The sequence below is a fragment of the Trachinotus anak genome, unplaced genomic scaffold (assembly GCF_046630095.1).
Source record: "Trachinotus anak isolate AG129_WGS33_773 ecotype Australia unplaced genomic scaffold, CSIRO_AGI_Tana_v1 ptg000023l, whole genome shotgun sequence".
Taxonomy (NCBI): Eukaryota; Metazoa; Chordata; class Actinopteri; order Carangiformes; family Carangidae; genus Trachinotus; species Trachinotus anak.
The window spans coordinates 4,825,783-4,851,000 of NW_027273874.1; the positions used below are offsets into that span (position 1 = coordinate 4,825,783).

Below are 25,218 nucleotides of genomic sequence, written 5' to 3' on the forward strand. Positions count from 1 at the left end.
TATTAAAATATGTCTCCACTCCGGGACAAGCAGTTATTTTTGTCAACAATGGACCCTTTCCCGGCCATGATAAAGATCTGAAACCTCAGAGTTTTAATATTCAAAAGCTGACATCAGTGTTTTATTATGTGATGTCCAGGATTGCATGTTGACTCAACAACAAAAAAACAAGGACGCTGTGTCTATGGGTTAAGGTTAGAGCTGAGGGCTGATTTGAATTCCATCCATCCAACCAATAGCTATAAGAGGGCTGACATATAGAGGCCAACCATTCACACCTATGGGCAATGAAGAATCGCCAGTTGACCTAATGCGCATGTCTTTGGACTGTGGGAGGAAGTCAGAGTTCTATTTAAATGAATATTTAAATGACAAAAAGTAATTAAAATAATTTTTAAAAAATCTGATTGAATTTGCCAATCAAATAACCATATTTTCTTATTTTATCTTTAAATATTAATTTAATGTAATGCAATTGTGGAACTGCAAAATGGTTTCAGATTTAACTTTGTTATTCCATTTATCTGTCATATTCCATCTCACAAGTCATTTACTTTATCTCCTGCTTTAACATTTAAAGCTTCCAATTCGAAATGGCGTTCATTCATTTTATCATGGCGCTCTGACTGGCCATCTGCTAAGTACTGGTAGTAGTTGTAGGTGTTTTGTTTTTTGTATGTGCATGGCTACAAATCACATCAGATTAATTGGGGTTCATAAGAAAATAACAAAGTAACAAACACAGAGTCCCAGTTTAAATTAGGAGGATGGTGTTAGTAGTAGGTGTGACCTGGTTACTAAGGATTTTGTTTTATCTTCAGTGTCCCTTCCTCACATGTCAACTCTCTGTCTACCACTTTATAGGAGAGATAAAGAGCTGAGATAAAGCCACCCTATCACCCATAAGAGGAGGAAAAAAAACTTTCAGATGAGATTTAGAGAGAGAAAGTGGCTACACCATAAAGTCAGTTATAACATACTGCATGGTTACTGAGGATGTTTACATTTCAGTTGCCGCCTAATCTAATCTGAAGTAACCCTGAAAATATCTTTCCGTGTCCTGGTTCAGGAACATCTGAATCATATGTGATGACAGATAAGTTATCTGTCAACAACAAGCAGTGATTAGTGTGATTGGACTTGTGTCTGTTTGTCTGTCTGTGTGTGTTGTCTGTCAGCGTGATAGCGCCACAACTGTGCAAGATACAATCACAAAACTTTACAGGTGTGTAGTTAAGATGTACTCGTGTCCTGGGTTGGAACACTGACATGTTGACGGGGGTCATACATTTATGTGTGGACAGTAGGGACATATGTCTTTCAATGTTAAGGTGTTGCTAAATTGTCCCAACCAATATTTTATCTATCTCAGACAAGCTTCTCATTTTAACTCCCTCAGTGTGTGTGTGTGTGTGTGTGTTCATGCACGTGTGCTTGTGAATGCGGAAAGACAGAGAGAATAAGTAAACATATTATTTTGGCCGACTGCCAAAAAGCGTCCCGATGAAAGATAACACCAAACCACGCCTTGCTACTGTTATAGATGTCTTTAAAAGTGTGGGCTCTTTATGCATCTCTTGATGTTGTGTTTTGCTTCTCAACAACATTGTTCAACATTTATATAAATGATGCCTGAGTGAAAATGCAGACTCCCATTATGTATGAAAGGTGTCCATCAACATGCAGCTTAACAAATACCAGTACACATACATCACATCACAATAATAATAATGATAATAAAAAAACATAATGATTATGGATATGTTCTGAAATGCATTTCAGTAAAAATGCTGCTTACTTTAAATACATTACTTTAAAAAAAAAAAAAAAATTATAATATTAAATGCAAGTCAGTGAAGAACAGTGCTGGAAAAATTACTCAGATCCTCGATTTAGTGGAGAAAAAAGTCTTCTCCTGATTATTTCACTAGAGTATTAGTGTCAAATGGCTCCCAGCCACAGGCTCGACTGGCCTCCCTCCAAATCCAAATCTTAAAACTGCAGCCTACTTAAGAGCAGCGCTTGAGAAACCGCTCTGTTTAACCCACTTCCCAGCCCGTCCGAACCGCCAGGAAGTGGCAAGCTCTGAGTTTACCGGAAGTCACGGGTGCTGTCGTCGTTTGGTGTCGTCCTGCCTGATGATGAGCACCCGGGGGCGCACCTGAGGCGGCAGCCGGCGGGAGACGCGGAGCCCGGTGCACCCAGCGCCTGACCGGGCATATGTTTGATGATTGAATCTGTCCAGCCGCTCACACCATGGAGGCTCCTTACCAGTATCCCGTTTACTTCGAGTGCCCCAGTCTGGACGGAGAGCAACGGAAGAAGATCGAAAACTATTTCCACATTCGCCGCAAATCAGGAGGAGGAGAGTGCGGCTCAGTGACAAAAACTGACGATAAAGTTTACAGCATTGCCTTTAAAGAACGAGAGGGTGAGATGGATGATTTCCAGTGACCTATCCGCTGAATCTGGTCGGCTTCTTAGATTAGGCCGTATTGTGCTGGAGAAAGTGAAAGTAGACTGTGCCTGCTCTTGGAACATGTTGATTTCACTCGATTGTTTTAATCTTTTTTTTTTTTTACATGAAAGAAATATTCTTTACTGTTTTCAGACCCAGATCCAGACGTGTCGATGTTATTTTTTTCACTCTGAGTCTTGTGTAACAAGCGGCAAAGAAACATATTCTAGTTTCACTTTCACATTGTGTTCAGATTTCTTTTTAAATAGGACAAAATGAATCTTATTAAATATCTCATTGATACAGCATTTGATATTTGTGTCATACAGTCTCTCATATAGGTTTGCAAATTTTATTAGATTATAATGAATTCTATATGTACATTCCATTCTCTTGATCTTATAGAAAATGCCTTTCACAGTCACAAGTCACATAACAGCCAGGAGAGGGTGTGTGGATTATGGCACAAGGAGCTCCTGGGCACAGACATGTTCTCTGAAGCAAGAGATTCTGACTAGAAGAAACACAAAATGACTTAAGATAAAGACAAACACATTGTTTGTGGTCGTTTTGTTGTCATTTTGCATGTTTGAGATCATTTTACATCTATTTGTAATAATTTGCCTCTTCCTGTGGTCATTTAGTGTCTCTTAGTTAGTACAGTTCTTTTGCATTGCTTTTGCCTTTGTAGTTTTTCATCATTTTATGGCCATTTTGTGTCTGTTTGTAGTCATTTTGCTTGTCGTTGTGTTTGTTTTGCAACTCTGAGGTTATTTTGCATCTCAATTTTTTTTTTACATTTCGTTGTTGTTGCTTTGTGTCTCTTCTTTGTCATTTTACATTGGATTTCAGTATTCAATTCACACTAGAGAAGAAGAGAGACTGTGAGACTCCTCTCCAAAGCTTTTTACTACTTTAGATCCACACCAGCGCTCCTCTGCACAGATATTATTCTAAATACCACAGCACTCTATAGCCTACAGAATATGTTCCCCCAGGGGCACCCTGACCCCTTGAGTCCCTTGGCCTGTGCCCGGTAGGATCATTAGGTTAGTCATCCATTCATTCCATTCATTGGAAGAACCAGTAAAGTACAGTATGGCCACTGATGACTCATTTTTCAGCACAAGCACATTTACACCCCTCTTAATGCACAGAGTCAATGAAGAATTTTTGTTTCAAGATTTTACACATTTCATTTTGTTTAAAAAAAAAACAAAAAAGGCTGAGACAAAAAGGGAGATGGTAGTGGATGGAGGGGCAACAAAATTGAAAAATGGTGCAAAAGACAAAGTTCCTAATAAGCAATGTCCACTCTTTCTTTCTCAGCTCAGCAAAGAGTCCTGCAGAATTGTGAACATGTGCTGGAGTTCGCAGGTGGGCCTCTGGTGCTGACTGTGCGAGGAAATCCAGGACCTTGCAGCTCCTCCTCCACCACCGTGTCGACTCCAGGCCAGTCAGTTAGTGCAAAACTGGATTTAACCATGTCAGAGGTTAGTGTGGAAAACCTTCCAAAATAATGCTTTATAAGTCAGTACATACTGCACTATCTAGATGTAGATAGAAAAAAATGAATGTAGAATACAAAGGTGTTTCCATTACTTAGCTTTCCTTCACTAATTTGTATGGGATGGACAAAATATTAGAAACACCTATCAACATAACACAATACAATTCACCAGTACCACAAATTGCAGAGTCCACAAAACCTGAACATTTTATTATTCACAAAGGTAGGATTTATTGCAGGACTATTGTATTAGACTGCATTTGTTTAAGCTAGGTATTCCTAATAAACTGGCAACTGAGTGTACACTGTATCTGTCTGTCAGCAGAAACAGCAGTCCATTCTTGCTTCAAGCCTGCAACCAAGTGGTGAAGAATATGAACTACAACCTGATATTTACCTCCTTTGTTACCTAAAGGAATGTCCGGAGGCTTGGCAAGAACTACAGAAAGAGCTTGCTTCTCTGGCCTGCTCTGCTCAGCTTTACTCAGAGGAGCAGAGGGTTTTAGTCAAGCGTTTAGCTCAACCTGGTGCTGTAGATGAAGGAAGAAACTGGAGAGCTGAGGTAGACAAACTCTTTGATGCCTACCTGTGTCACTATGAGGTGAACCCTCACAAAGTCAAAGCTTTGCTTCAGTCCTGCAGCTCTCGTCAGATCACAGATGAGGTGAAGGTGTACAGTGAGGGTGGGCTGGCTGTTGTGGTTGGGAAACATTCACTGATTAATGCCATGTTGATGAATCTAGAAGACTCGACTGTTAAACATCGAAGGTCACGTTTAATTGAGAGGCAAACTAGGATTCTTCGACTGGGTGAGGCCAAACACCGCCTCCTCTGGGAAGAGATTCAGCATGGTTTGGGACAGAAGTTTCCAGGAGTTAAGGTCACACAGGGAGATGCAGGTCAGGTAGTTTTGGAAGGTTCTGTGGAGGATATTCTTGAGGCTGGAGATTGGGTTTCTGATAAGGAAAAACTGGTGTCAGAAAGGACACTGTATAACATGAGCCCACATCTTCTGGCCTTCCTGAGGAAGTCTTATGGAGGTCCAAGGGTGCTTGGTGACTTTTTAGGGGTTGGTGACATGGTGGAAATAGAATTACGAGATGCAGAGCTACGTCTCTTCTCTCTCTCTGCTGATAAACTGGATGATGCAGAAAAAGCACTGCAGAGTGAGTTCAAGGAAGTAAAGATTGTTCTGCCTACCTTCTCTGCTGTGCCATCTGAGCTTCGTGAAAAGCTTAATTCCAAGACGAAGGAGTTGAACCGAGTGCAATCTAGGGCTCAGGTCCTGTTTGGTTCAGACAGCACAGTGTGCTTACTGGGCCACGCTAAAGAGGCTGAAGAGCTGAATGAAGTTGTCACACAGTTTATTTTAGACCATGCATGCGTAGAAGGCAAAGTCATTCTCCGTTTCCCAGAGTTAGTACAGTTCTTACCAGAACTGCTGCAGCTGCATAAGTTTGACTATTCCGGGGTTACCTTCCATCCGTTAACCTCTTCCTCTGTGCCCCAGGTGGTGCTGGAGGGTCCATCCAGCAAGGTGACTGAGGTCAGGAATAGGCTGGGTCCATTTCTAGACTCGCTTGTTCAGGGCACAGTCACCATCAACCTGCCAGCGGCACTTAGGTATTTTGAGAGCCCCTCTGGAAGAGAGAATATTTTACGTGTTGCTCATTCTCAGAAGTGTCTCATACAGCTTCAAGAACAACCTTATACTGCCAGACAGAATTTGGCATCTGGTACAAGACTGAATAATGAAGGGACATTAGTTGCCATCTACAGCCTTTGTGATGGGCTCCAGGTGCAGGTGTGTCAGGGTGACATCACCAAACAGGATGCTGATGCCCTGGTTAATGCTGCCAATGAAGATTTAGATCATTGTGGAGGTGTTGCTGCTGCACTGAGTAAAGCAGGCGGTCCTGAAGTACAGAGGGAGAGCAATGCCTTAGTAAAGCAGATTGGGAAAATTACTACAGGTGATGTGGTAGTGACCACAGGGGGAAAGTTACACTGCAAGAAACTGCTGCATGCTGTTGGACCTGCAGCTGGAAGAGCAGGTGGCAGAGAAAGGTTCTTACTGGAAAAAACTGTGCAGAGCACTCTGAATATTGCAGAAATGATGGAGTTCAAGTCTATAGCCATGCCCTGTATCAGCTCAGGTGTGTTTGGTGTTCCTGTCACTGTGTGCTCTGAGGCAATTGTGACAGTTTTAAAAAAGTTTGGTAGCCAGGGAGGGAGAAGTCTGAGCAGAATCATCCTGATTGATAACAGAGGAGAGGTGGTGAGGGCCATGCAGCAAGCATGTGACAGGCTTCTCGAAAGGACAAATACTGGAAACACTATACCAAGTGATTTGGACTCCCTGATGGGCGCTGCTGCTCAAGACACAACAGGAGGAGCCACAGCCGGATATCCTGGAGACGGTGTCTATGTTGAGGTTGTTCAGGGAACCATTGAGACCCAGCAGGTAAGAGACTTTACTAAGATGCTGATTCTGCAAGTGCAATGATACTAACTGATACTAATCCTCCATAGCTGCTGGGTACCGGTGTCTGTTTGCACACAGAGCAGATTCTACAGAACCTGGGCTTTGGGTTACACACAGTGGTTAGGATCATTTAAATGTAAATTTGAATGAAATTAGATTATTTTTTTTCTTTTGTAGGTGGATGCCCTGGTATCTCCTATGGCCAGCCATGATCCCCTCTCTACCCGTGTTGGAAATGCTTTGTACAGTGTGTTAGGACCTGGGCTGACTACAAAGTTTTATAAAGATGCAGGAGGAGCAACACTGCCTGGTGACATAGTCCATGTCGAGGGCTTGTCTGCACTTCAATCGAAGGCAGTGATCTTCCTCAATCTTCTCTCCTGGGATAATGACCAAAATGGAACTGCAGTCCAGGTGAATCAGTGTATTTTCATAGATTTTTCTGCAACCAGGTTCTTCTTTTCTTTGTTTTATTTTTTTCTACTCTTAAAATTCTACTTAAAAACAAAGGTTGTAGTAATCTCGATAATCCTTGAATCTTCCAGGTTCTGAGACATGGAATAAGAAAAATTCTGGCTTCCTGTGGGATCAGAGGCTTCAGTTCAGTTGCTTTCCCTGTGCTTGGGACTGGTTCTATTTTGCGTTTTCCTCACAGCGTGGCATCCAGGGTACTTCTGGAGGAGATTCACGTCTATGAACAGAACCGAATCAGTACATCATCTTTCCGAGTCCGTGTCGTCATTCACCCCAAGGACAAAGAATCTAGCAAGGTAAAGGAAGGATATTGCCATTCCTTGTAATGTAGAAGAGAAACATATAGAATGAGCCCAGGATCATACTCTTTGTTATCTATTATAGAAATGCTAATGATGTAACTGCAAAGAACTATTGTTGCATATTGTGTCTTTATATGCACTAAGATTTCCAGAATTTTACTCCACAAAAAGATTGCCAGCAAAAAAGTAAACCTCACAAAACAACTACCAGATTACATTTTGTTTATTGTATAGCATGTGCTCATGAAACTGGAAGGAAACCCTTCACTTTGTCTCTACAGGCCTTCCAGTCTGCTCAGAAAACCTTGCATCTCAGAGGATTCACAAATGACGCTAACCCAGATCAAGGTTAGCCTGAATTTTTTCTTTTTATTTGCAGATTCATCAAGATTTTGTTAATTTTATAAAATCCTGCTGGAAATTGGGTTGATATGAATTATGAGATTTTGTCACTTAGAGTTTTCTGTCAGTTTAATTTTTGTTCATTTTCTTAAATTGTGTTGCTATCAGCAAACCTTAACTTTAGAGCCACTCGATTCAATGTTAATTTCCAAAAGATATTACTGCAAATTTAATTGAAACTATTAAACTTTAATCATATATTTTTTTCTTTTGTTGCCATGACTTTAGCTTCCTTTTACCGCCATGTCTCAGTAACTACTGATGAGGTCACAGCCATGCTGGGTGGAGTCAAACTTCAGATGGTCAATGGTGACATTGTAAATGAGAGCACTGATATCATTGTAAACACAACTGACTTCTCCGACAACCAGTCTGGTATGAATTAAATGTTTTGATTGACCTTAAATATACATGTGCGGCACCACAGCACTTCTGTACACCTATATACAGTATGTTACATCAATTTAATCCTAACTGTGTATTCATTAACTCCACAGGTGTCTCCAAAGCTATTCTGACTGCAGCAGGGCCTACTGTTCAAGCAGAGTTAGCACAAGGTGAGCCTTATAGGAACAGACTAAACAATATTGTTAGCACACTTTTAAGAGGTTTTTGGGATGTGCATAATACTGTCTTTGCTATATGATTAAAAATACCACAGGTGCTGCAGCAGGTAAACCTTGAATGACTCAAAATGCAATTCCAACCTCCTGTTTTATATGCTTCTTTAATTTGTGCATTTAAAAATTTGTTTAAAAAATCGCTGACTTAAGTCACGGTCTACTATGCAACTTCACCACGAACCATCTTTACATGATGTTTTTCTTTTTTTGTCAGTGGGCATACCAACAGACTACATGTGCACCACAGGACCTGGATCACTTGGCTGTAGAGAAATCGTCCATGCTAGTTTCAAGTGTGATGCTCAGTTGTTTCGGAAGAACTTTAAAAAGATACTGAAGCAGTGTGAGAGCAAAGGCTACCACTCAGTAGCCCTCCCCGCCATCAACACTGGTGGGTGTTGCTGTGTGTATTTATGAGCGGTTGTGTGTACTTCTGCATTCTGTCCATACCTAATTTGTTTGTGTTCTAATTAAAAAAAAAAAAAGGTTTTCATTTAGTATAATGAAATACCTTGTAAACCTGTGTAAATATAATAACACATAACAAGTAAAGATTAAACAGCATGTTATGATAATAGATCAATAAATTGATAGTTGAACGTTTGCTTTTAGTAGTGGGTCAGAAATTTTCTAAAATGATAAATTAGAAAATACAACAATACAAAACTGACCAATTAGGCAAGGTGGCACTTGAAGGTGCTTGAAAGACCAAAATAAAGGTTACAACCTGTCACTAAACCACTGTAAGTAGCATCATTGGTGGATTCACAACTATTGTCTTTATATCCCATCAGGTGTGGCGGGTATGGACTCTGATAAAGCATGTAAAGCCATACTGGACGGCTTGGCGTCAGCTATTACGGACTTGAAACCAAAATCCCTCTCACTCATCCGCATCATCATCCTGCAACAACCGGTCTTCCAGGCTTTCAGGTCAGAAATAAATCTTGTCCAAACAACAACAATCAATATAACGGAAAGTTACAGTTTTAGCATGGAATGCACACTTTGCCCAGTTAGATTTGCTTGATTTAAATGACCTGTCCTCTGCTATGTTTTTGCAGGTCAGAGCTAGAGAATCGTTTTGGACAAACTGCCTCTCTCCGCCTCAGCCTGAGAGGTTTGTTTTCATGTACAAGGCTTGAAAATTGTGAACTCTGTGCCCCTTGAACATTAGTTTAATTTTCTTTTCAGTGCAGAAACTGATTGGGGATAGAGAAAATAAGCTCTGGCCCATGGATTATAATCAAAGGCACTAAACTCTACAGATTTTCTAACATTTGTTAATTAGCACTAAACATAAAGACCTGTGGGAATGTTGTTAGTTTTGTCCAAGTAATAAAATAATTGGAAGAAATTCTTCAGTAGATGAAAAGGCAGAGATCATCAAGCATATTAGAATTTATCTTTTAGGGAACTGCAACATCTGTAGCAACTTTCATAGCATCCATTCATCCAATTCACTCACTGAACCACAAATCTCAACTACATGCTAACACAACACAAAAACCAGGGGATCACTTGAGTCCAAAGTCAATAGGCTTTATCCTCGAGGAACCGTGAATGTTGCAACCCATTTTACATTTGCTATTTCAGTCTGGACCCAAATAGGTGGAATGACTTACATTCTCATCCCTAGAGCCGCATTGGTAGCATGGCAACAAAAAAAAATGTGACAAAATAATTGTACTTTTTTATCTGTGTCATGTACATGTTTTCTGTGAAATAATGTAAATAATTATTCAGCCATGCAGTTCACCTTTGTACCACAAGATGAAGCCAAAGCATTACTTATGATAATGACACTCAGCCAAAGAACCAGAACAAACAGACAGGTTAACTACAGAGGATCTCACACAGCACTATTGTCCATTGTTGATCTTCCTGATTAATTAAAATTATTCAGTGTGGAAACAGATACGTTGTTTCTATTACCTGATATAAAGAGTGTATAAAACCTTATTATGAAATGCATTGTTTGGAAATAATGTGAAAGATCTTTTTAACTGTGTCAGATCAGCACTTTGCAGCTGTATTTGCTTTATTGATGAATCAAAATTATAAGATCACATGTATGAAAGTATGGACGTTTGAAGGGTCAGATTAACCATATTCTTCACAAAGTGGATAATAGATATTGTGGACATCGCACAAACACTCTTCCAGGATTGACAATCTTGTTGTCTCTTTTTCCTTTTTATAGAAAAAGCTAAACATAAGCTCAAGGAGTGGCAAGAGAAGTATTCAAGAACCCAAGTATCTTCGCCATCACAAGAAAAAACCATCATCTCCTCAAAGCCCCAGCCAGCTGTATTAAGCGTGATTTGTTGTGGTCCAGACATCATCAAGACCATCAAGAGAGATTTGGAGGAGGTCCTGCAGAAGCAGCTGCTTGAAAGAGTGGTGAATGTGCATGATTTTTCCATGCTAGATGCCATGGAGCTGGAGGCAGTGCTAGCAAAAGTGAGAGTCTTGGGAATAAGTCTGGAACAAAGGAGACGTCAAAGTTCTGAAAGTGCGAATGGCAACAGAGCGGGAAACACAGCTAGAGCTGAAGCTAGAGGTCGCTCAGGGTCAGGAGAAGAGATCTATGTGCTGAGAGGCCTAAAAGAAGATGTTTTGAGCATCACTGAACTTGTCAACGCAGCAGTCCATGAAGCACTTCGTGAAGACCTCCAAGACAGAAACGAAGCAATGTTGGCTCTTAATGTCCAGTGGTCGATTCAGGACATAGATGGAGCCTGGCAGGAGCTGAGCCTTCGTGACAACTACATGCTGGAGGAGGCTCACCTGAGTAGCCAAGTGTCTGTAGATGTGACAGCACCAGACAGAATGATGGTGAAGGTAAACATGAGGTCACGAGAAGCAACAAACTGGCACACAGGGATCACATACAAAGTGAAAAGGAGCGAGACCGCAGCAAGTATGTCACTACTTTTGGTTTCCAGTTTTTACAGAACTCATGTTAAACTTGACTTAAACTTGAATTTGTTTTCCATCAAGTGTCATGCTAAAGCCATAACGACTTCTCTGATTTCTACTCTAGCCTTAGAGTTGCCGGCACAATGGGAACCTATGCACGAAGAAGTCTTTAAAAAGGTTGTGCTACAACCTAACTCACAAGAGTATCAGGACGTAGCCCAGGGTTTCCTCAAAACAGCTAAATACAACATTCAAAAGGTGAGTATGCTAACACAAAAAAGTTTCCCACAGGTTTTTAAGCATTAAAAACTTGCAGTACAGAATAAGTAACTGATTAATTGTCTTCTGATTTCAGATTGAGCGTGTGCAAAACCTCTACCTGTGGCATGCCTATACTGTGTGCAGGCAACGTATACTTGTCAAGAATGGGCAAGCTGAACTCGGTGAGAAGTTTCTCTACCATGGCACATCAGTAGAGTCGTGCAACTGCATTGAAAGGGACAGATTTGACAGGAACTTTGCAGGAACACATGGTAAGGAGTTTTGTCTCATGTTGCTAGTATGGTTCCATCAACATAATAAAAAAGACTACATAATTGAAAACCCAGCTAATCAATCTTCTTGTCAGCCTCTTGGCAAGAAAGCAAATAAGCAAATTCCACATAATAATAATTTTGAATTATTGGTCAAAAGTTGATATGTGTCTTTTCTATCACAGCTGCTGTGTATGGAAAGGGAGTTTACTTTGCCGTCAATGCAAACTATTCAGCTGGTGGATATTCCAAACCAGACGCGTCAGGCCTGAAGCGGATGTATGTTGCTCGTGTCCTGACTGGCCGATACACAGTCGGTAATGCTACCATGAAATCGCCCCCTCCTCGTGGCACAGACCCCACTGACTGTTTTGATAGTTTGGTGGACAACCCGCAGCAGCCAACCATGTTTGTGATCTTCCACGACGACCAGGCCTACCCCGAATACCTCATCACATTTAACTGAAAAGTAAAACGGAAAAATGAGAAAAATCATGGTTCGAGTGGTAGAGTCATCCTTGTTAAATATAAAAATAGTGATTACTTTAGAATTTGCCTTAAATTGCTGCTTTTATTTATTTTTTCCTGATCTAGTTTTGAGCTGTGTTTTTTTTCAGCAACATAGAATCACTTTATGGTATAAGAACAACAACCAGATGTGCCACAGACTTTGGACAAAGCATGTAGTGATTTATAGCAATCACCATCTGTATTGACCATCCTGATGGACAATGCTGTACCACAGAAGCACTCCTTGAAATTACACTTTTCTTTCTAAACTTTTCAAATTCTTGTGATATAATATGTGTGCAGTAACTTTGGCAAAGAGTGCAATTTAAGATTTACAGGATTATCATTTATTGTATGTCACTAAAAGATGGTGCTAATAAGCCATGATAACAGTTATAAGTTTATTTTAAGAAATGTCTAGTTTTTTCGCATTACCAATCCAATTAATGTACTTTTTTACAGATGATGTATTATGTATAAAGCTAACACAAATTTTAAGAGTGTGTAGAGCAAGCCTTAATTCTGAAACCAGCCTGGACATGGTTATAGATTTATGAAAGTAATCATACTTTAGCTGGAAAGTATATTTCTGATGCTTAAATTCTTAAGTGAAGATATTGCCAAAAAGAATTAGTTCAAGTAGAAAGTAACAAATTTATTTGACATTACAATGAAGATTTTGTGACAGAAGAATCCAAGTTATTTCGGACATTATAAATGTAGAGAGGATTTCTCTTTGAATGGTGCAGGAGGATATGTAATCATTACAACAAGTGTCTATGTTTTTTACATTAACATAATATTTGTATATGACCAGTGAAAAAATGCGATCACACACAAGTCAAAGTAACTTACAAAGCTTTATTGACAATTTTAAGAGTACCCTCTTAACAATAAGATAATAAAATTATGTGTAAGTGAAATTTTGATTTCTGGGTTATTATTTTCATTTTGGGGTATCAGGGAATGTTCAAAACATACATGATAAAAGCATTTTTAATTTTGATAAACAAAATGATTAGTTAGAAGATTAAAACAAAGTAAAAGCAAAACATACCATTAAGGAGTACATAAGATTTACACTAGTTTTAATATGGAAAAGCATTTATAGGTATAGCTCTCTAAAAGGAAACACTTAAATCAATGACGTATACAAATTTTCAAGTGTGTTGAAAAAATGACCCTATGAGCCGTCTGTGCAACCATGTTATTACAATTCATAGTTCCTTTTTCCTGTTAGGCGACCTCTAACAACAGTAGTAATAATGATGTGATCAAAAGAGGAAATCATATGTCATAGTATATAAAGCAACAGTCTCCGATGGGAAGGAGGGTTTATCAAAACACATGACTTTACCAATTGTCAACATCCGTGTTCTACAACTACACTGACAATGACGGTCCAGTACACTTGTTGAGACAAACAGCTTATATGGTCATTTAGGTTAGGGACTCATTGGAGATGTTATTAGCACATAAAGTAACATCACATTGTGTAATTTTCTGACCACTACTACAAGATTGATGTATTTGAAAGCAGTGAGCATCTCCATATACTTCAAATAGGGAAAAGCAAAAACCCACTGAAAGTTGAGTACTTATTAACATTATCCATGATCCTCCTATTAGGCCATAGACGAATATTAATAGTGTCACCAACTTGTAGCTGCAAGATAGCACTGTTAGATCCCAAGATTGGGTGGTTTGGAGAATGACCAAACCATGACACTACTCTGTTTTCATTGTGGTACAGACTGCCACCACATTCCACACTTGCAGAAGGAAGAGAAGGAGAAATAATAGACTCCTTGCACTGGTGCTGTAAAATAACCTACAGAGAGAGAAAAACAATTAAATACAAGCAAAACTATAAAAAAAATGAGTTAGTTGTAAAAAGCCAGGGTTTACAGAAGAGACTTTATGGAAGAGACTAATTCAAAAGTAATTATGGTTTGAAGAACTGAGTAAGGGGAAAGAAAACATTTTATTAATACTGACAGTTATTTCTGGTACATTGAACCTACCACATGGCATTTAGGGGGTCAAAGCAAGTTAAAAAAAGATTACTACATGGAGCGATGAGGGAACACTGAACACTGACCTGTGTCTCGGCTGTAATGTCCTCCAAAGTTGGTCAGAACATGTCTGTACACCAGAGGGTAAAGAACGTTTACAGGACCAATTGTGCCATCTATTGGTAATGCAGCAGAAAATGCTACCGCAGGCAGTCCTGAAAGATATAAATCTGAATATGTGAGAGCTTCAAAATTACACCTCCCAACATACAGTATTTACCAACATTATTTAAGCCTGAGCTGCTCTGATGCAAACTAAGTGCAAGAAAATTATTATGAATACTTCCTCTCCTGAAAAATGGTCTGACAGTGTTAAACCTCACTAAAAGAATGTCACATTTTGTAGTGGTTGTTAAATAAACCTAATCTAACTCTGCATAACCATGGTTTAGTATGTTTTAGTACCTTGATCCACTTGACTTAGTTCAGTCACCGTGCTGTTAAGTGCAGACAGCCTCTTCTCACTGGCCTCCAGCTTTTTGTTTGTTTCCTCCAGTGCCTTCACAGTAGCAGCAAGCTTTTCTTGCAGTGCCCCCAGCTCCTTCAGCACTGAGTAGATGGGTGGTTGACAGCTTTGGTGAGTGTCGTCAGTGTTTGTCATCAAAATGCCATTATTCTCCACCTCAGTGTCCTCCAGGTCTTCATGTGTCCCAGTGATCTGGATCTCATTGCCCTCACCTTCAGCCTGGCCTTTACACAGACCAGCAAGCAAACACACAAGCACCATTACTGCTAATCTCCCCATTTTTCAGCTTGAAGATGACTGTTAACTGACAGTGAAAGAAATCTGTTTATAAGAAAGTCCAGTTAATTATGGATTGTACTGCACAGATAAGACAATCTCATAAACTTCATTATGTGTCCTTACACTTCCTGATAGTTGTTTGCTTAGAATTTTTTACCTGAATTAGTAATTGGAAGGCGAGATGGCCTGGAGTTGTAGTTGAAGTCTCACTTTCTTCTGCAAGAGAAATACAATTAAGTGCATGTTTGTGGAGAAGGAAATGGCACATTTATCATGCTCAAAAGAGTTAGGTTTTGTTGAATGTCATTAGTAATTGTAACTCCATTGAAACAACATTGATGGTGGAAATACAAAGACAAAATTCAGCCTTAGAAAGAGAAGGAGAGGGGTGTGAAGAAAGGGTAGTGGAGAGGAATAACAAGGAATAGAAAAAAAAACATCATAATTATCAGTGTCTTACTTTTTCTTACTTTTAAAAATACAGTATACTAGATAGGATCAGCACAAAGTTAGTTAATAGTTTAATTGATTGTTCAGAATTGTGCACATAGAAGCATTATATTATTGTGCATAATAGTAGTGGCTCCTTAAAAGTTGTTTCAACCACTCAAGTCAAGGTCATCGTTAAACTAGGTCCATAGAGGCCTAGTTTAATAATACCCTGCTCATTCATTTACCTTCCAATAAAGTCTAGGTCAAATCATGAATAAAGGTATAGCTTTTCTTATCAGACTGACTGAAAGACTGAAGTTCATCTCCATTTCTTTCCTTGATGAACATTACAATGAAGGGCACGCCAAGATTCAGTTGAAACTTAATCTCTGTGACCCAGTAGCTATGAATAGCTGCTTGTTTATGCAGTGAGGAAAGTTAAGTCTGAGAGAGAGAGAGAGAGAGAGAGAGAGAGGATTTGAGGGTGAGAGAAAGATTTGGGAAGGCAGAAAAAGTAAATATGAGAAACAGCAGCAAATTCAAGGCAAGAGTGTTCGTTTTTGCTGGATGGCATCAGCAATTGTAAATGCCTCTGTAGGTAGTAGTTGAAAAAAAAGTCTAGTCACTGACATGGAGTTTACCAGGCGTTACCTGCCAATGGAATGGGAAGAGCGATGGAGGAGAGAGAAGGAGAGGAGGAAAAGAGTGATTGAAGAAGGCGGAGAAGGGATAGAACAGGACAACCGTGAGCTGAGAAGGATTGTGGCTTACAATGACTCCAGGATGGGCATATCGAGGAGGTTGCGTAAGAAAGAAGGGTCAGAGGTCAGAATGAGTAGCACTAGTCAGCATGGAATTGAGGAACATGTGAGCGATGAGGCATTTGGGGATGAAGGATTAATGGATGACGTACACACAAAACGGAGAGAAACCTCTCCTAATGAGATATTCAGGGCCCTGAAGGAACTCAGGGATTCATCTCTTCTCACAGATCTGACTCTGACCACTGAGAATGGAGGCAGCTTCCATGTGCACTCCACCGTCCTGGCTGCTGTCAGCTCCCTCATCCTCGAGAGGCTGAGGGAAAAGAGTGGAGAACAGGCAGATTGTTATAATGATGTAGGATTCCACAGGTGGTCAGTGTCTCTGAGTACTGAGGTTGATCATGTTGGGGTTCAGGCAGTTGTGGAGTTTGCCTATACTGGGATTGTATTTTCTTTAAACAAAGACACCATGGCACAGATCAAGGCTGCAGCTCAGCTGCTGGGGGTCTCTAGAGTGCTGGATCTCTGCAACAAAGAGGAAATGATGAAAAAGGATGGAAGTACCAAGAAGGAACAGCAAAAGATTTCTCCTCTAGAACAGATGAAGATTACTCTTCAGTCCATTGAAAATCTGTGGACAGACAGAATAGGGTGTGATGTGATTTTGGATGTGGATGGGGCTTTATTCCATGGTTAGTAGATATGTCATTCTTATGAATCCAATATTTAGGTATCTTGATGAGTTTTTGATAGTAGTCCAAGTCTGAACACATCTTTTGTCTGTCTCCAGTTCACAGAGTTATCCTGGCAGCAAGCAGTGACTACTTCCGGGGCATGTTCACCTGCGGGATGAGGGAATCCCATCAGACCTGTATTGCCCTTCCCTTCCTGTTAGCATCAGAGTTAGAGGCTCTTATTGGCTACTCCTACAGTGGGACCCTTTCATTCAGCTGGGACTGCGTCTTCGAGATCACCTGCACAGCCCTGCAGCTTCAGTTCCAGCCTGCCCTCTTACTCTGCCTTGAATTCCTGCGACAGGAAATAGGGGCAAGCTCTTGTCTGGACATTGCATCTTTTGCTGAGGCATATGGAATGTCAGAGCTCCTTGAGGAAGCCAATGACTTTGTACTGAGGAATTTCTGGGAGGTGTCATCCACAGCAAAATTCCAGGACCTCCCTGCAGAGAAGCTTCTAGACTTCCTCCAATGTGATGGTCTATGCGTGCCCTCAGAGTTGGCTGTATTTCGAGCTGTAATCTCATGGATTGAGGCTGATCCTGAGGAGAGATTGGGCCAAGCTCACTTACTGATGGCCACAGTCCGCTTCCCCCTAATGACCTTTCGAGAGTTCAGGGAGGTCAGGGCCATTAACCTGCGCATGGAGTGCTCTGGAAAGAAGGAAGTTGAACTGTATGGTTCAGCACTCAAGGAGTTTGGTTTCAGCCTTCCAGAGACCCAAGATCAGTGTCGGGTCAGGCGACCCAAAGATTCCCTGGTTCTGGTTGGGGGAGACCATCTGAACCCCGATATGGGTCAGCGCGTAGCAAGCAGGGAACTGTGGTTTGCAAACTCCCTGCGCAGTGGCACAGGTTTGGTGAAGGAGATAGAGTGGAGAAAGTTGGGTGAGATACCAGACAAGCCTAAGTTCAGGCATGGAGTAGCAGCAATGGAGGGGAGGCTGTATGTATTTGGAGGATGCTATTTCTACGCTAAGGATAACATAATGAAATCTGTCTACAGGTAAACAGAGTCAGTCAATGCACAAATATCCTGTTCTCACTTTCAGTAACCAGGATTGCCTCACAGATGCACATCTGTGGTCTAACTTTTTCCATCTTTACTTCCCCCCTCACCACATGTATGCTAGTTATGATCCTGTGCAAGACAGCTGGAAGAGGCTGGCTGATATGCAGGAGTTTAGAAGTAACTTCTCAGTGGTGGAACATGAGAAACACCTTTATGCCATTGGTGGAGATAAGGAGATCAACACCAATGTAGACAGCGTTGAGATGTATAACCCAGACACTGACTCCTGGAGGTAAGATTAATGATGTTAAACTTAAAGCAGACTATTCAACACAGTATCATCCTTTCAATGTATAAGGGGAAGATGTATCAAGGTCTGGTTTTAGCATGACCAAAATCAAACATATTAGGGATGTGTCATGCTGGTTTTGAATAAAAGACATGTTTGTCAGACTAAGACTAAGACTAAGATTATTGGAAGTAATCAATACCTATAAAATACAAATATATATCAATGATGAAAGCAGAGTTCACTTGTTTTACCCTAAATCCTTCCATGCAAATGCAATACCAAAGGTTGGCCAGCAGATGTCACCATTTTGACTGCATCAAATAATTTGACAGAATAGTTAATTGCTTTGAAAAGCTTTGTGTACCCCATCACTAGACAAAATGGAAAATTCCAGGAAGGGCAGAATGTTGGCACTACATTGTCATACCAGATATGTCTAATTTCTGATTTTCAGGGTTTTTTTTGTTTGTTTGTTTGATTTGTGTGTTTTTTCTCATTTTCATTTGCATTCCAAGCCAATAGAGGGCAGTGACATGGTAGTGGCTTTCACAATTATGCAGTATAATAAACCTGTGCGGTAGTGGGTTTGTTTGAATGACAGGGAAGCAGTTGTTACAAACCCAAATCAAGAGAGAAAGAAAACTCAAGAGCTGCAGTATTGTCCATCACGACAGACAAGAATTAATCTATCTCATGTACGATTTTGTTATGTAAAGGCCAAAATATTTGCTGTCTTTTTGGACTGTTTGTTGCCATTTAGGTATCCGCCACAGTAACAGTAGTGTAACAAAATATCTACACTGGTAAATTGAATGGTAAATCAACAATACAGGAGTGTCAAAATGTAAGTTGGCAATATATGAGATGATAAATTTCATGTCTTTAACAGCTGCATGTTTATGTGGGGTTGTAGAGTCCTGCTGTTATGTCTGAATTTTCTCCTAAACCTTTGTTTCCATCCTGTCTAGTTTGGACTGAAAACTCTGGGATGTAGTGTGCTAAATGTATTGTTTTAGTCCTCCATTACATACCTGTCTAATACCCCTTGTTTGGTTTTTCCCAGCTTCGTCCATCCCCTGGACCAGGCTCTGAGTGGCTACGCTGTCAGTGCTGTAGATGGAGGAATCTTCATTTCTGGAGGTTTCAACTGTAAGTATGTGTGTCTGGTTTCCATGCTCCTGTACCACCCAGAGAGAGGAACCACCTACCTGGCAGACATGGCCAATGACCGGGCCCAGCATTGCATGGAGGCCCTGCGAGGCCATCTTTACGTCAGCGGTGGTGTGTGTAACCTGAGGAAATTTTACACTGATCAACAAGCCTGTGAGGTGTATAACCCTGTTACCGATTCCTGGACTGCTTTTGCATCACTGCCTGTGCCCCATGTCGGTGCCGCCTCAGCCGTCCTGGAAGAAAAGATCTATATCCTGGGTGGATACTGCCAGGACGACTACAGTGAGTCTGGACTGGTCCACCGGTTTGATCTCAGCACACAGCGATGGGAGAACATGGGCAGACTGCCTGGGGCTGTTACTGACATTCGAGCATGTTTGCTCCGATTACCTCAACACTTTAGACAGTAACTTTGTGGTCAATATGTTTGAAGCTACCAGCTGAAAGGTTAAATATAAAAATGTGGCAAAATATAAAAATAATAGCAAATGTTAGAATACAGTGACAATTTTTGTGTAATCTACCAGCAAACACTGGATTATTAGCAAATGTGAACTAAGTATAAGTCTACCATTACTCTTTGTGCTATCAAAGATATAGTTTATGTTAAAGAATATAAGTCTAGAATTATTGTTTGCTGTTTGGTAAATGCCAGATAATTTTTGTCTCTCTGTCTCCTCAGATTAAAATTAAAGTAGACCCATCACCACAAGGATATACTGTACAATCTCAAGCACTAGTTACTTACTACTAGTTACTTGTTTGCAAGTTAGAAAAAAAAATACTACTCAAGACTAAATTACAATTGTTTTTAAAAAAAAGTTGGATTCTTTTTGATGAAGTGGAAACACACACAATGGTGATCTCACAAAATCCATCACTTTAACTTTGTGTGATGTTTTATTAAAGATCCAGAGGGATAATTTTCTATTTGTAAACACAGAATTGATCACAAAGGATATAATGATGCTACATTTAACAAACCATCTTAAATAGACTCACCATACACTAAAGATATTGTTGCTTTTGTTCTGATTTTTTGATGACTGAAAGTAAATATTCATATATTCACTGTTTCTGTTTTTAAAACAGAGCTGCAGTTGTTTATTTTTCTCATGTACATACAAGTCCCAAGCCCCCCAAAATACTATTGTAGTGATTAAACATTTGTTTAAAAAGAACATAACTTCCCGCATATAACATGATATTGCAAACAGTTTACTTTGTATTCTCATTCAAGCTCTACAGATAAAATCTGCAACAAATAGATCATCATATAATGAGCAATAAGGCATGAAAATGAACTTTAATTTCACCTAAATCATGTAACAAACGCAGCCTTTCATCTCCAGAGACCATTAAACCTATATGTTTCTATGGCTAGAAGTATGGATTCTATAGCCTGGGATTAAATGCTAAATAGTTTTACATTTTAAAAGCCATTCCCAGCAACACAAGAAAAGGAGAAGATGTACCTTCTTTCTTTTTTTTTTTTTTTAAAGAGCACCTTGCTCACATGCCTAACCTAAAAAATCTATGATGTTGGGAAGACTAGGAAGCCACTGAAGACACTTGCATGTATTTTTCCACCTTCCCACAGGATGATGTTGATGCAGTCTCCGACATTTAATTTAAGAATAACTGTGTTGCTGGTGGTGTCGCTGGCATCTGGTCCTTTGAATTCCCATGTGAACACTTGATAATGCCCATTCTTCACCAAGAGGGCTCCTGAAGTGTGGCTGTTGTAGCCAAAAGTCATGAAAGAAAACTGGTAAACTCCTTTCAGTGGAGCAGTGAAGACACCTGTAAAAGAGGAAAATGCATTGATTTCACATTATTGTATCCATATGCTTTTTAGGTTAGAAACACGCATTTCCAACCTTGCTTGAGAGGATTTTTTAATATATTTTATTACCTAGCAGAAACACAACATACCATTACCAAAAACAACAAATTCCATCATTTAAGGAATTGTTTGAAATATGCTTTTTTACTCTCTTGCTGAGAGAGAGAAAAGTGGTAGTTGACAGATCTTGATACCTAAGCCAGCTGTTTCCCCATTCCCAATGTTTATGGTAAGCTAAGTTAATCAGCTACTGGCTGTAGCTTTATATGTGTCATACACTCTGAAAGAAATAATTCCCAAATGTGAAATTCCTTAATGGAAGGAGTAGTTGAAAATATCAAGACATGAACCATTTACTGACATTATTTTAAAAAGTCTGTAACAAGCATGTGCCATGTAAAATGTACATCTCATCAGCTCATACAGTATTGTTATTATGACCACTTTTCTAAAACCATTATGTTGTGTGGGTTACAATTTGTTACCTTATAAGATATGAAACCCCGTATTATATAGAGTGTATTCAAAGCACAAAGTTTTTCAATCCGTCGCCGATTGCTCGGTCTAGGTTAAATAGTCACTTTATACCTGTTTTACTGTTGTAAGCGTTGCCAACATTTGTGAAGACTCTGTTGAAGATCAGAATATTGCTAGTGCCGGCAGTTTTGGGTCCAGTGAACACACCCTTAGATTCGATTATACTTGCAGAAAATGCCACCTTGGCATTGACTGAAAGTAAAACACACATTAACACACATTAAAAAACTCTGGCCGTCACTGTATGGATTTCACCTTTTAATTACATTCATCACCAAGCAGAGTCTGGATATTTTGTTTCTGCCCTTACCTTCAGCTCTAAGTCTGTCCACCTCTGGTTTGAGTGCCTGTTGTACAGCAACTTTTTCCTCAGCTGATTTCAGCCTGTGCGCTATTCCTACAAACAGAAATGGGCCATCATTTTTAAAAAGGTAATTTTACATTTTCCAAATTATTCCACAGACATTAAAATAAATAAAAGCAGCAACACAGAAGCTAATGCTTTTAGTGAGCCAGTTTTAGACCATTTATTGAGGGATTTAACTCCACCAGGAACACTGATGATGAAAAAATGCTTAAGGGGTATTTAATAATCTTTATACCTACCTGCAATGTCACTCTTCAGAGTGTTGGTGTCAGACTTCTGCTGCTTCAGCGTAGCATTTAGCCGCTCATCAACATTCCTGAATTTGCCGTCAGCCTTTCCCTTGAATTCATCAACTTCAGCTTTCTGCTCATTCAGTTTTGTGCTGAGAGCTGTAAAAAAAGAAAGTCATCTTTTATTCAGGCCCTCCATGAAAATAAATTTAAGTGTAAATGTCGGTTGGCAGAAGTTAATGTGAATATTCAATATTTTAAAAGTATTGGTTTTATAATTACTTTCACTGGTTTTTTGTATTTTCTTCAGTCTAGCCTCAAGTTCCGTCTTCGTGGCAGTAAACTGGGCTTCAACTTTGTCTTCAAGCTCTGAGGCTGTCGTGTTAAGGTGGGAAAGTTCATTCTTATACAGACTCAGGAGCCTCTGTGTGTCATTGAGGGCAGTCTCAGTTTCTGTCTCCAGATTTTCAAGCTTGGCTTTCTTTTGCCTCAGCTGCCTCTCAGTTGTGTCGAGCCTCTGCTCAATCTGACTGAAGTTTCCTCCTACTCTTTCCCTGTGTTTGACCAATTCTCGAACATCTCTCTTCAGACTAGCAATGTCTTCTTGGTGTTTTTCCAGCTCTGTCTTCATCTTGTTTAATTCTTTCTTAGTGTGTGACTTCATCTTCTCAAGGTCTGTTGTTTTGTTTGAAAGATCTGTCACTAACCTTCTGAGCTCATCAATGCCGCTGGTCTTACTCTCCAGGACAGAAATCCTTTCTCGCAGCATCTTTTGGTTGTTTTCGAGTGTTACCTTCTCCTTATAAAGGTATTCAATGTTTCTATAATTTGAACAACGAGTTGGTCTCGATTGTTTCTGCTCTGGGTCACACTTCCGTTTTTGAGGGAGCATGGAAAATGCAACTCCAAATAAAGCAAGAAAGAAAAACACCTTGGTTACCATTTTCAGAGATAGGTTCTTTACTTAACAGCTATCTGCACGCTTAAGGTTCCTGTGCAAGAACTCTCAATGAGGCGGTGACTCTCATAAAGCAACTCTTTTTATCTTTGACGGAGGACAGCCCATTCATGGCAAATAAGGTGCAGCAAGAGCATTCTTTTATAAACGTCATTCAGGGATTTCCAAAGAAACCAGGAAACAACAGCCAGGAATTTGAACAGATTAAGATTAGGTGTTTATGTGTCATTGAACGCTGCTTCAGCTTCAATCTCCAGATTTTCAAACTACCACTACTCTTTCTTGGTTAAGTCAAGCCTCTTTCCAATGTTTCAGAAGTTTCTTGAGTCTTGAATTCTCCACGAATGATGTTGAGGAGTTTGATATTTACACGTTTGGCTTCTTCACTGTTTCTGTTTGATCCACTGGGTCCATGTAAAACTCAGAATGGGAATGCAACCCTAACTAACACAAGAGGGAAAACATTTTTATGCCTCTGTGCTGGCGACAGCCTGTGCTAGAGGGATTACGTTTTGAGTTGTCTGTCAATCCATTCGACCCATTCTCCTGAATGTAATATCTCCATAACGCCTTGAGGGAATTTCTTCAAATTTGGCACAAACATTCACTTGGACTCAAGCATGAACTAATTCAATTTTGGTTGTCAAAGGTAAGTGTGACTGCACAGAACATGTTTTAAGCCATAACTCAAGAATTAACAGAGCAATATTGACAACATTTCAAACAAATGGGTAGTATTCTATATAATTCTGCATAAACAGGGATGTAACCTGAAGCTAATGTGCAGGGATGTAACCTGAAGCTAGTGAGTGGCAGAGGCAAACAACCGAGAGGCAGTATTTCTAGTTTAATGATAAAGATTTTTTCTGTAAATGGCTGCCAAGATAGTTATCATTCCTGCAACAGATATGGCTATGAGGGAGAGTCCCCATCACTCTAAACCCGGACACAAACCCAGGAAATCTCAGCACCTTCATGTTTCACCATGGTAGTGTTCCGTAGTGTACATGTTTACATGTTCCACATGTTTATCCTGATTGAGGATAAACATGTGGATCGGTTTTTCCAAATCCTTGTGAGACAGAGGTCCTTTCATTTTTGATTTTCTTAAGGTGATGGTAAGCTGATGTTGGAACTGTCTTAAAAGTTCAAATTTAGCTCTGAATCCATGACGGCACCAAAATTTCTGCCTTGATTTATTGTCTTCAGTGTTTAAATTGCATTAAATTTCTAAGCATAAACTACTAATGAAAATAAAATAACCCTCCCATGCAAATATTACAACCTTGTTGGGTTTCTTTTTTTAGACTGTTGTCTTCCTGATTCACGGGACACTGTACCACCAGAGCTCAACTTTCATCAAGCAAACAAACAGGTTTGTTTTCATACAATGCATTACTTGGTTGATGTGGTCTCAACTCATCAGTTTGATGACAATTTTTCTAGACTACATCCTTCAACATGAAACATAACATCAATCTTTCTCATCTCATTTTCCTCATTCTTTAGACTTCTGATGGGAAATATGAACTATGACGTGTTTACTGTTTGCATCATGTGCATCTTGTAGATATTATGTAGTGATGTCTGATTTTATTGTTTCATATGCTGCCAATTTAGTGCCTATAATTCACAGTTTCTGATTGCTTATGTTTATTTCTGTATTGTGTCAAACTGTAAATCACTGCTCACCTGGTAAAGTGCATACCATAAAGTCTAAGTCCTAACCACTGTGGTCTGGGTTCAAGTCTAACCTGTGGCCCTTGCTGCATGATATCCCCTCTTTCTCCTTGAATTTCCTGTCTCTTTTTCACTGCATTTGTTGGAATAAAATA

General features: G+C 39.8%; 3 protein-coding genes across 4 annotated transcripts; 2 read left to right on the forward strand and 1 right to left on the reverse strand.

Moving 5' to 3' along the window:
• The first annotated feature begins 2,091 nt into the window (after positions 1 to 2,091).
• On the forward strand, positions 2,092 to 13,142 carry LOC139606803 (protein mono-ADP-ribosyltransferase PARP14-like). 2 transcript variants are annotated; one of them, XM_071459152.1, is made up of 15 exons: positions 2,092 to 2,431; positions 3,788 to 3,951; positions 4,291 to 6,432; positions 6,631 to 6,867; positions 6,999 to 7,223; positions 7,511 to 7,577; positions 7,860 to 8,006; positions 8,129 to 8,188; positions 8,469 to 8,645; positions 9,049 to 9,187; positions 9,319 to 9,374; positions 10,458 to 11,177; positions 11,301 to 11,434; positions 11,532 to 11,709; positions 11,895 to 13,142. In XM_071459152.1, exons 1-15 carry the CDS (start codon positions 2,257 to 2,259, stop codon positions 12,173 to 12,175), a joined length of 4,902 nt encoding a protein of 1,633 aa, XP_071315253.1. In that variant the 5' UTR covers positions 2,092 to 2,256; the 3' UTR covers positions 12,176 to 13,142. The 2 variants fall into 2 exon arrangements, with proteins under 2 accessions (XP_071315253.1, XP_071315254.1); XM_071459153.1 differs by having other exon boundaries at positions 4,294 to 6,432.
• Positions 13,143 to 15,925: 2,783 nt separating this feature from the next.
• On the forward strand, positions 15,926 to 25,116 carry LOC139606805 (kelch-like protein 33). Its single transcript, XM_071459155.1, has 4 exons — positions 15,926 to 16,927; positions 17,026 to 17,974; positions 18,102 to 18,272; positions 19,336 to 25,116. Exons 1-4 carry the CDS (start codon positions 16,102 to 16,104, stop codon positions 19,853 to 19,855), a joined length of 2,466 nt encoding a protein of 821 aa, XP_071315256.1. The 5' UTR covers positions 15,926 to 16,101; the 3' UTR covers positions 19,856 to 25,116.
• LOC139606806 (paramyosin-like) lies at positions 20,978 to 23,148 on the reverse strand. Its single transcript, XM_071459156.1, has 5 exons — positions 22,708 to 23,148; positions 22,435 to 22,584; positions 22,139 to 22,225; positions 21,880 to 22,020; positions 20,978 to 21,248 (listed from the first exon to the last, which is right to left on the reverse strand). Exons 1-5 carry the CDS (start codon positions 23,087 to 23,089, stop codon positions 20,980 to 20,982), a joined length of 1,029 nt encoding a protein of 342 aa, XP_071315257.1. The 5' UTR covers positions 23,090 to 23,148; the 3' UTR covers positions 20,978 to 20,979.
• Positions 25,117 to 25,218: the final 102 nt, after the last annotated feature.

Coding starts and splice junctions, on each gene's coding strand:
- LOC139606803 (XM_071459152.1), top strand. CDS start 2,257: ATGGAGGCTCCTTACCAGTATCCCGTTTACTTCGAGTGCCCCAGTCTG. Junction 7,578..7,859: donor TGACGCTAACCCAGATCAAG/GTTAGCCTGAAT, acceptor CCATGACTTTAG/CTTCCTTTTACCGCCATGTC. Junction 9,375..10,457: donor TCTCCGCCTCAGCCTGAGAG/GTTTGTTTTCAT, acceptor TCCTTTTTATAG/AAAAAGCTAAACATAAGCTC.
- LOC139606805 (XM_071459155.1), top strand. CDS start 16,102: ATGGAGTTTACCAGGCGTTACCTGCCAATGGAATGGGAAGAGCGATGG. Junction 16,928..17,025: donor GGATGGGGCTTTATTCCATG/GTTAGTAGATAT, acceptor GTCTGTCTCCAG/TTCACAGAGTTATCCTGGCA. Junction 18,273..19,335: donor CCAGACACTGACTCCTGGAG/GTAAGATTAATG, acceptor GGTTTTTCCCAG/CTTCGTCCATCCCCTGGACC.
- LOC139606806 (XM_071459156.1), bottom strand. CDS start 23,089: ATGAAGTCACACACTAAGAAAGAATTAAACAAGATGAAGACAGAGCTG. Junction 22,585..22,707: donor AATACAAAAAACCAGTGAAA/GTAATTATAAAA, acceptor CTTTTTTTACAG/CTCTCAGCACAAAACTGAAT. Junction 21,249..21,879: donor CGCTTACAACAGTAAAACAG/GTATAAAGTGAC, acceptor CCTCTTTTACAG/GTGTCTTCACTGCTCCACTG.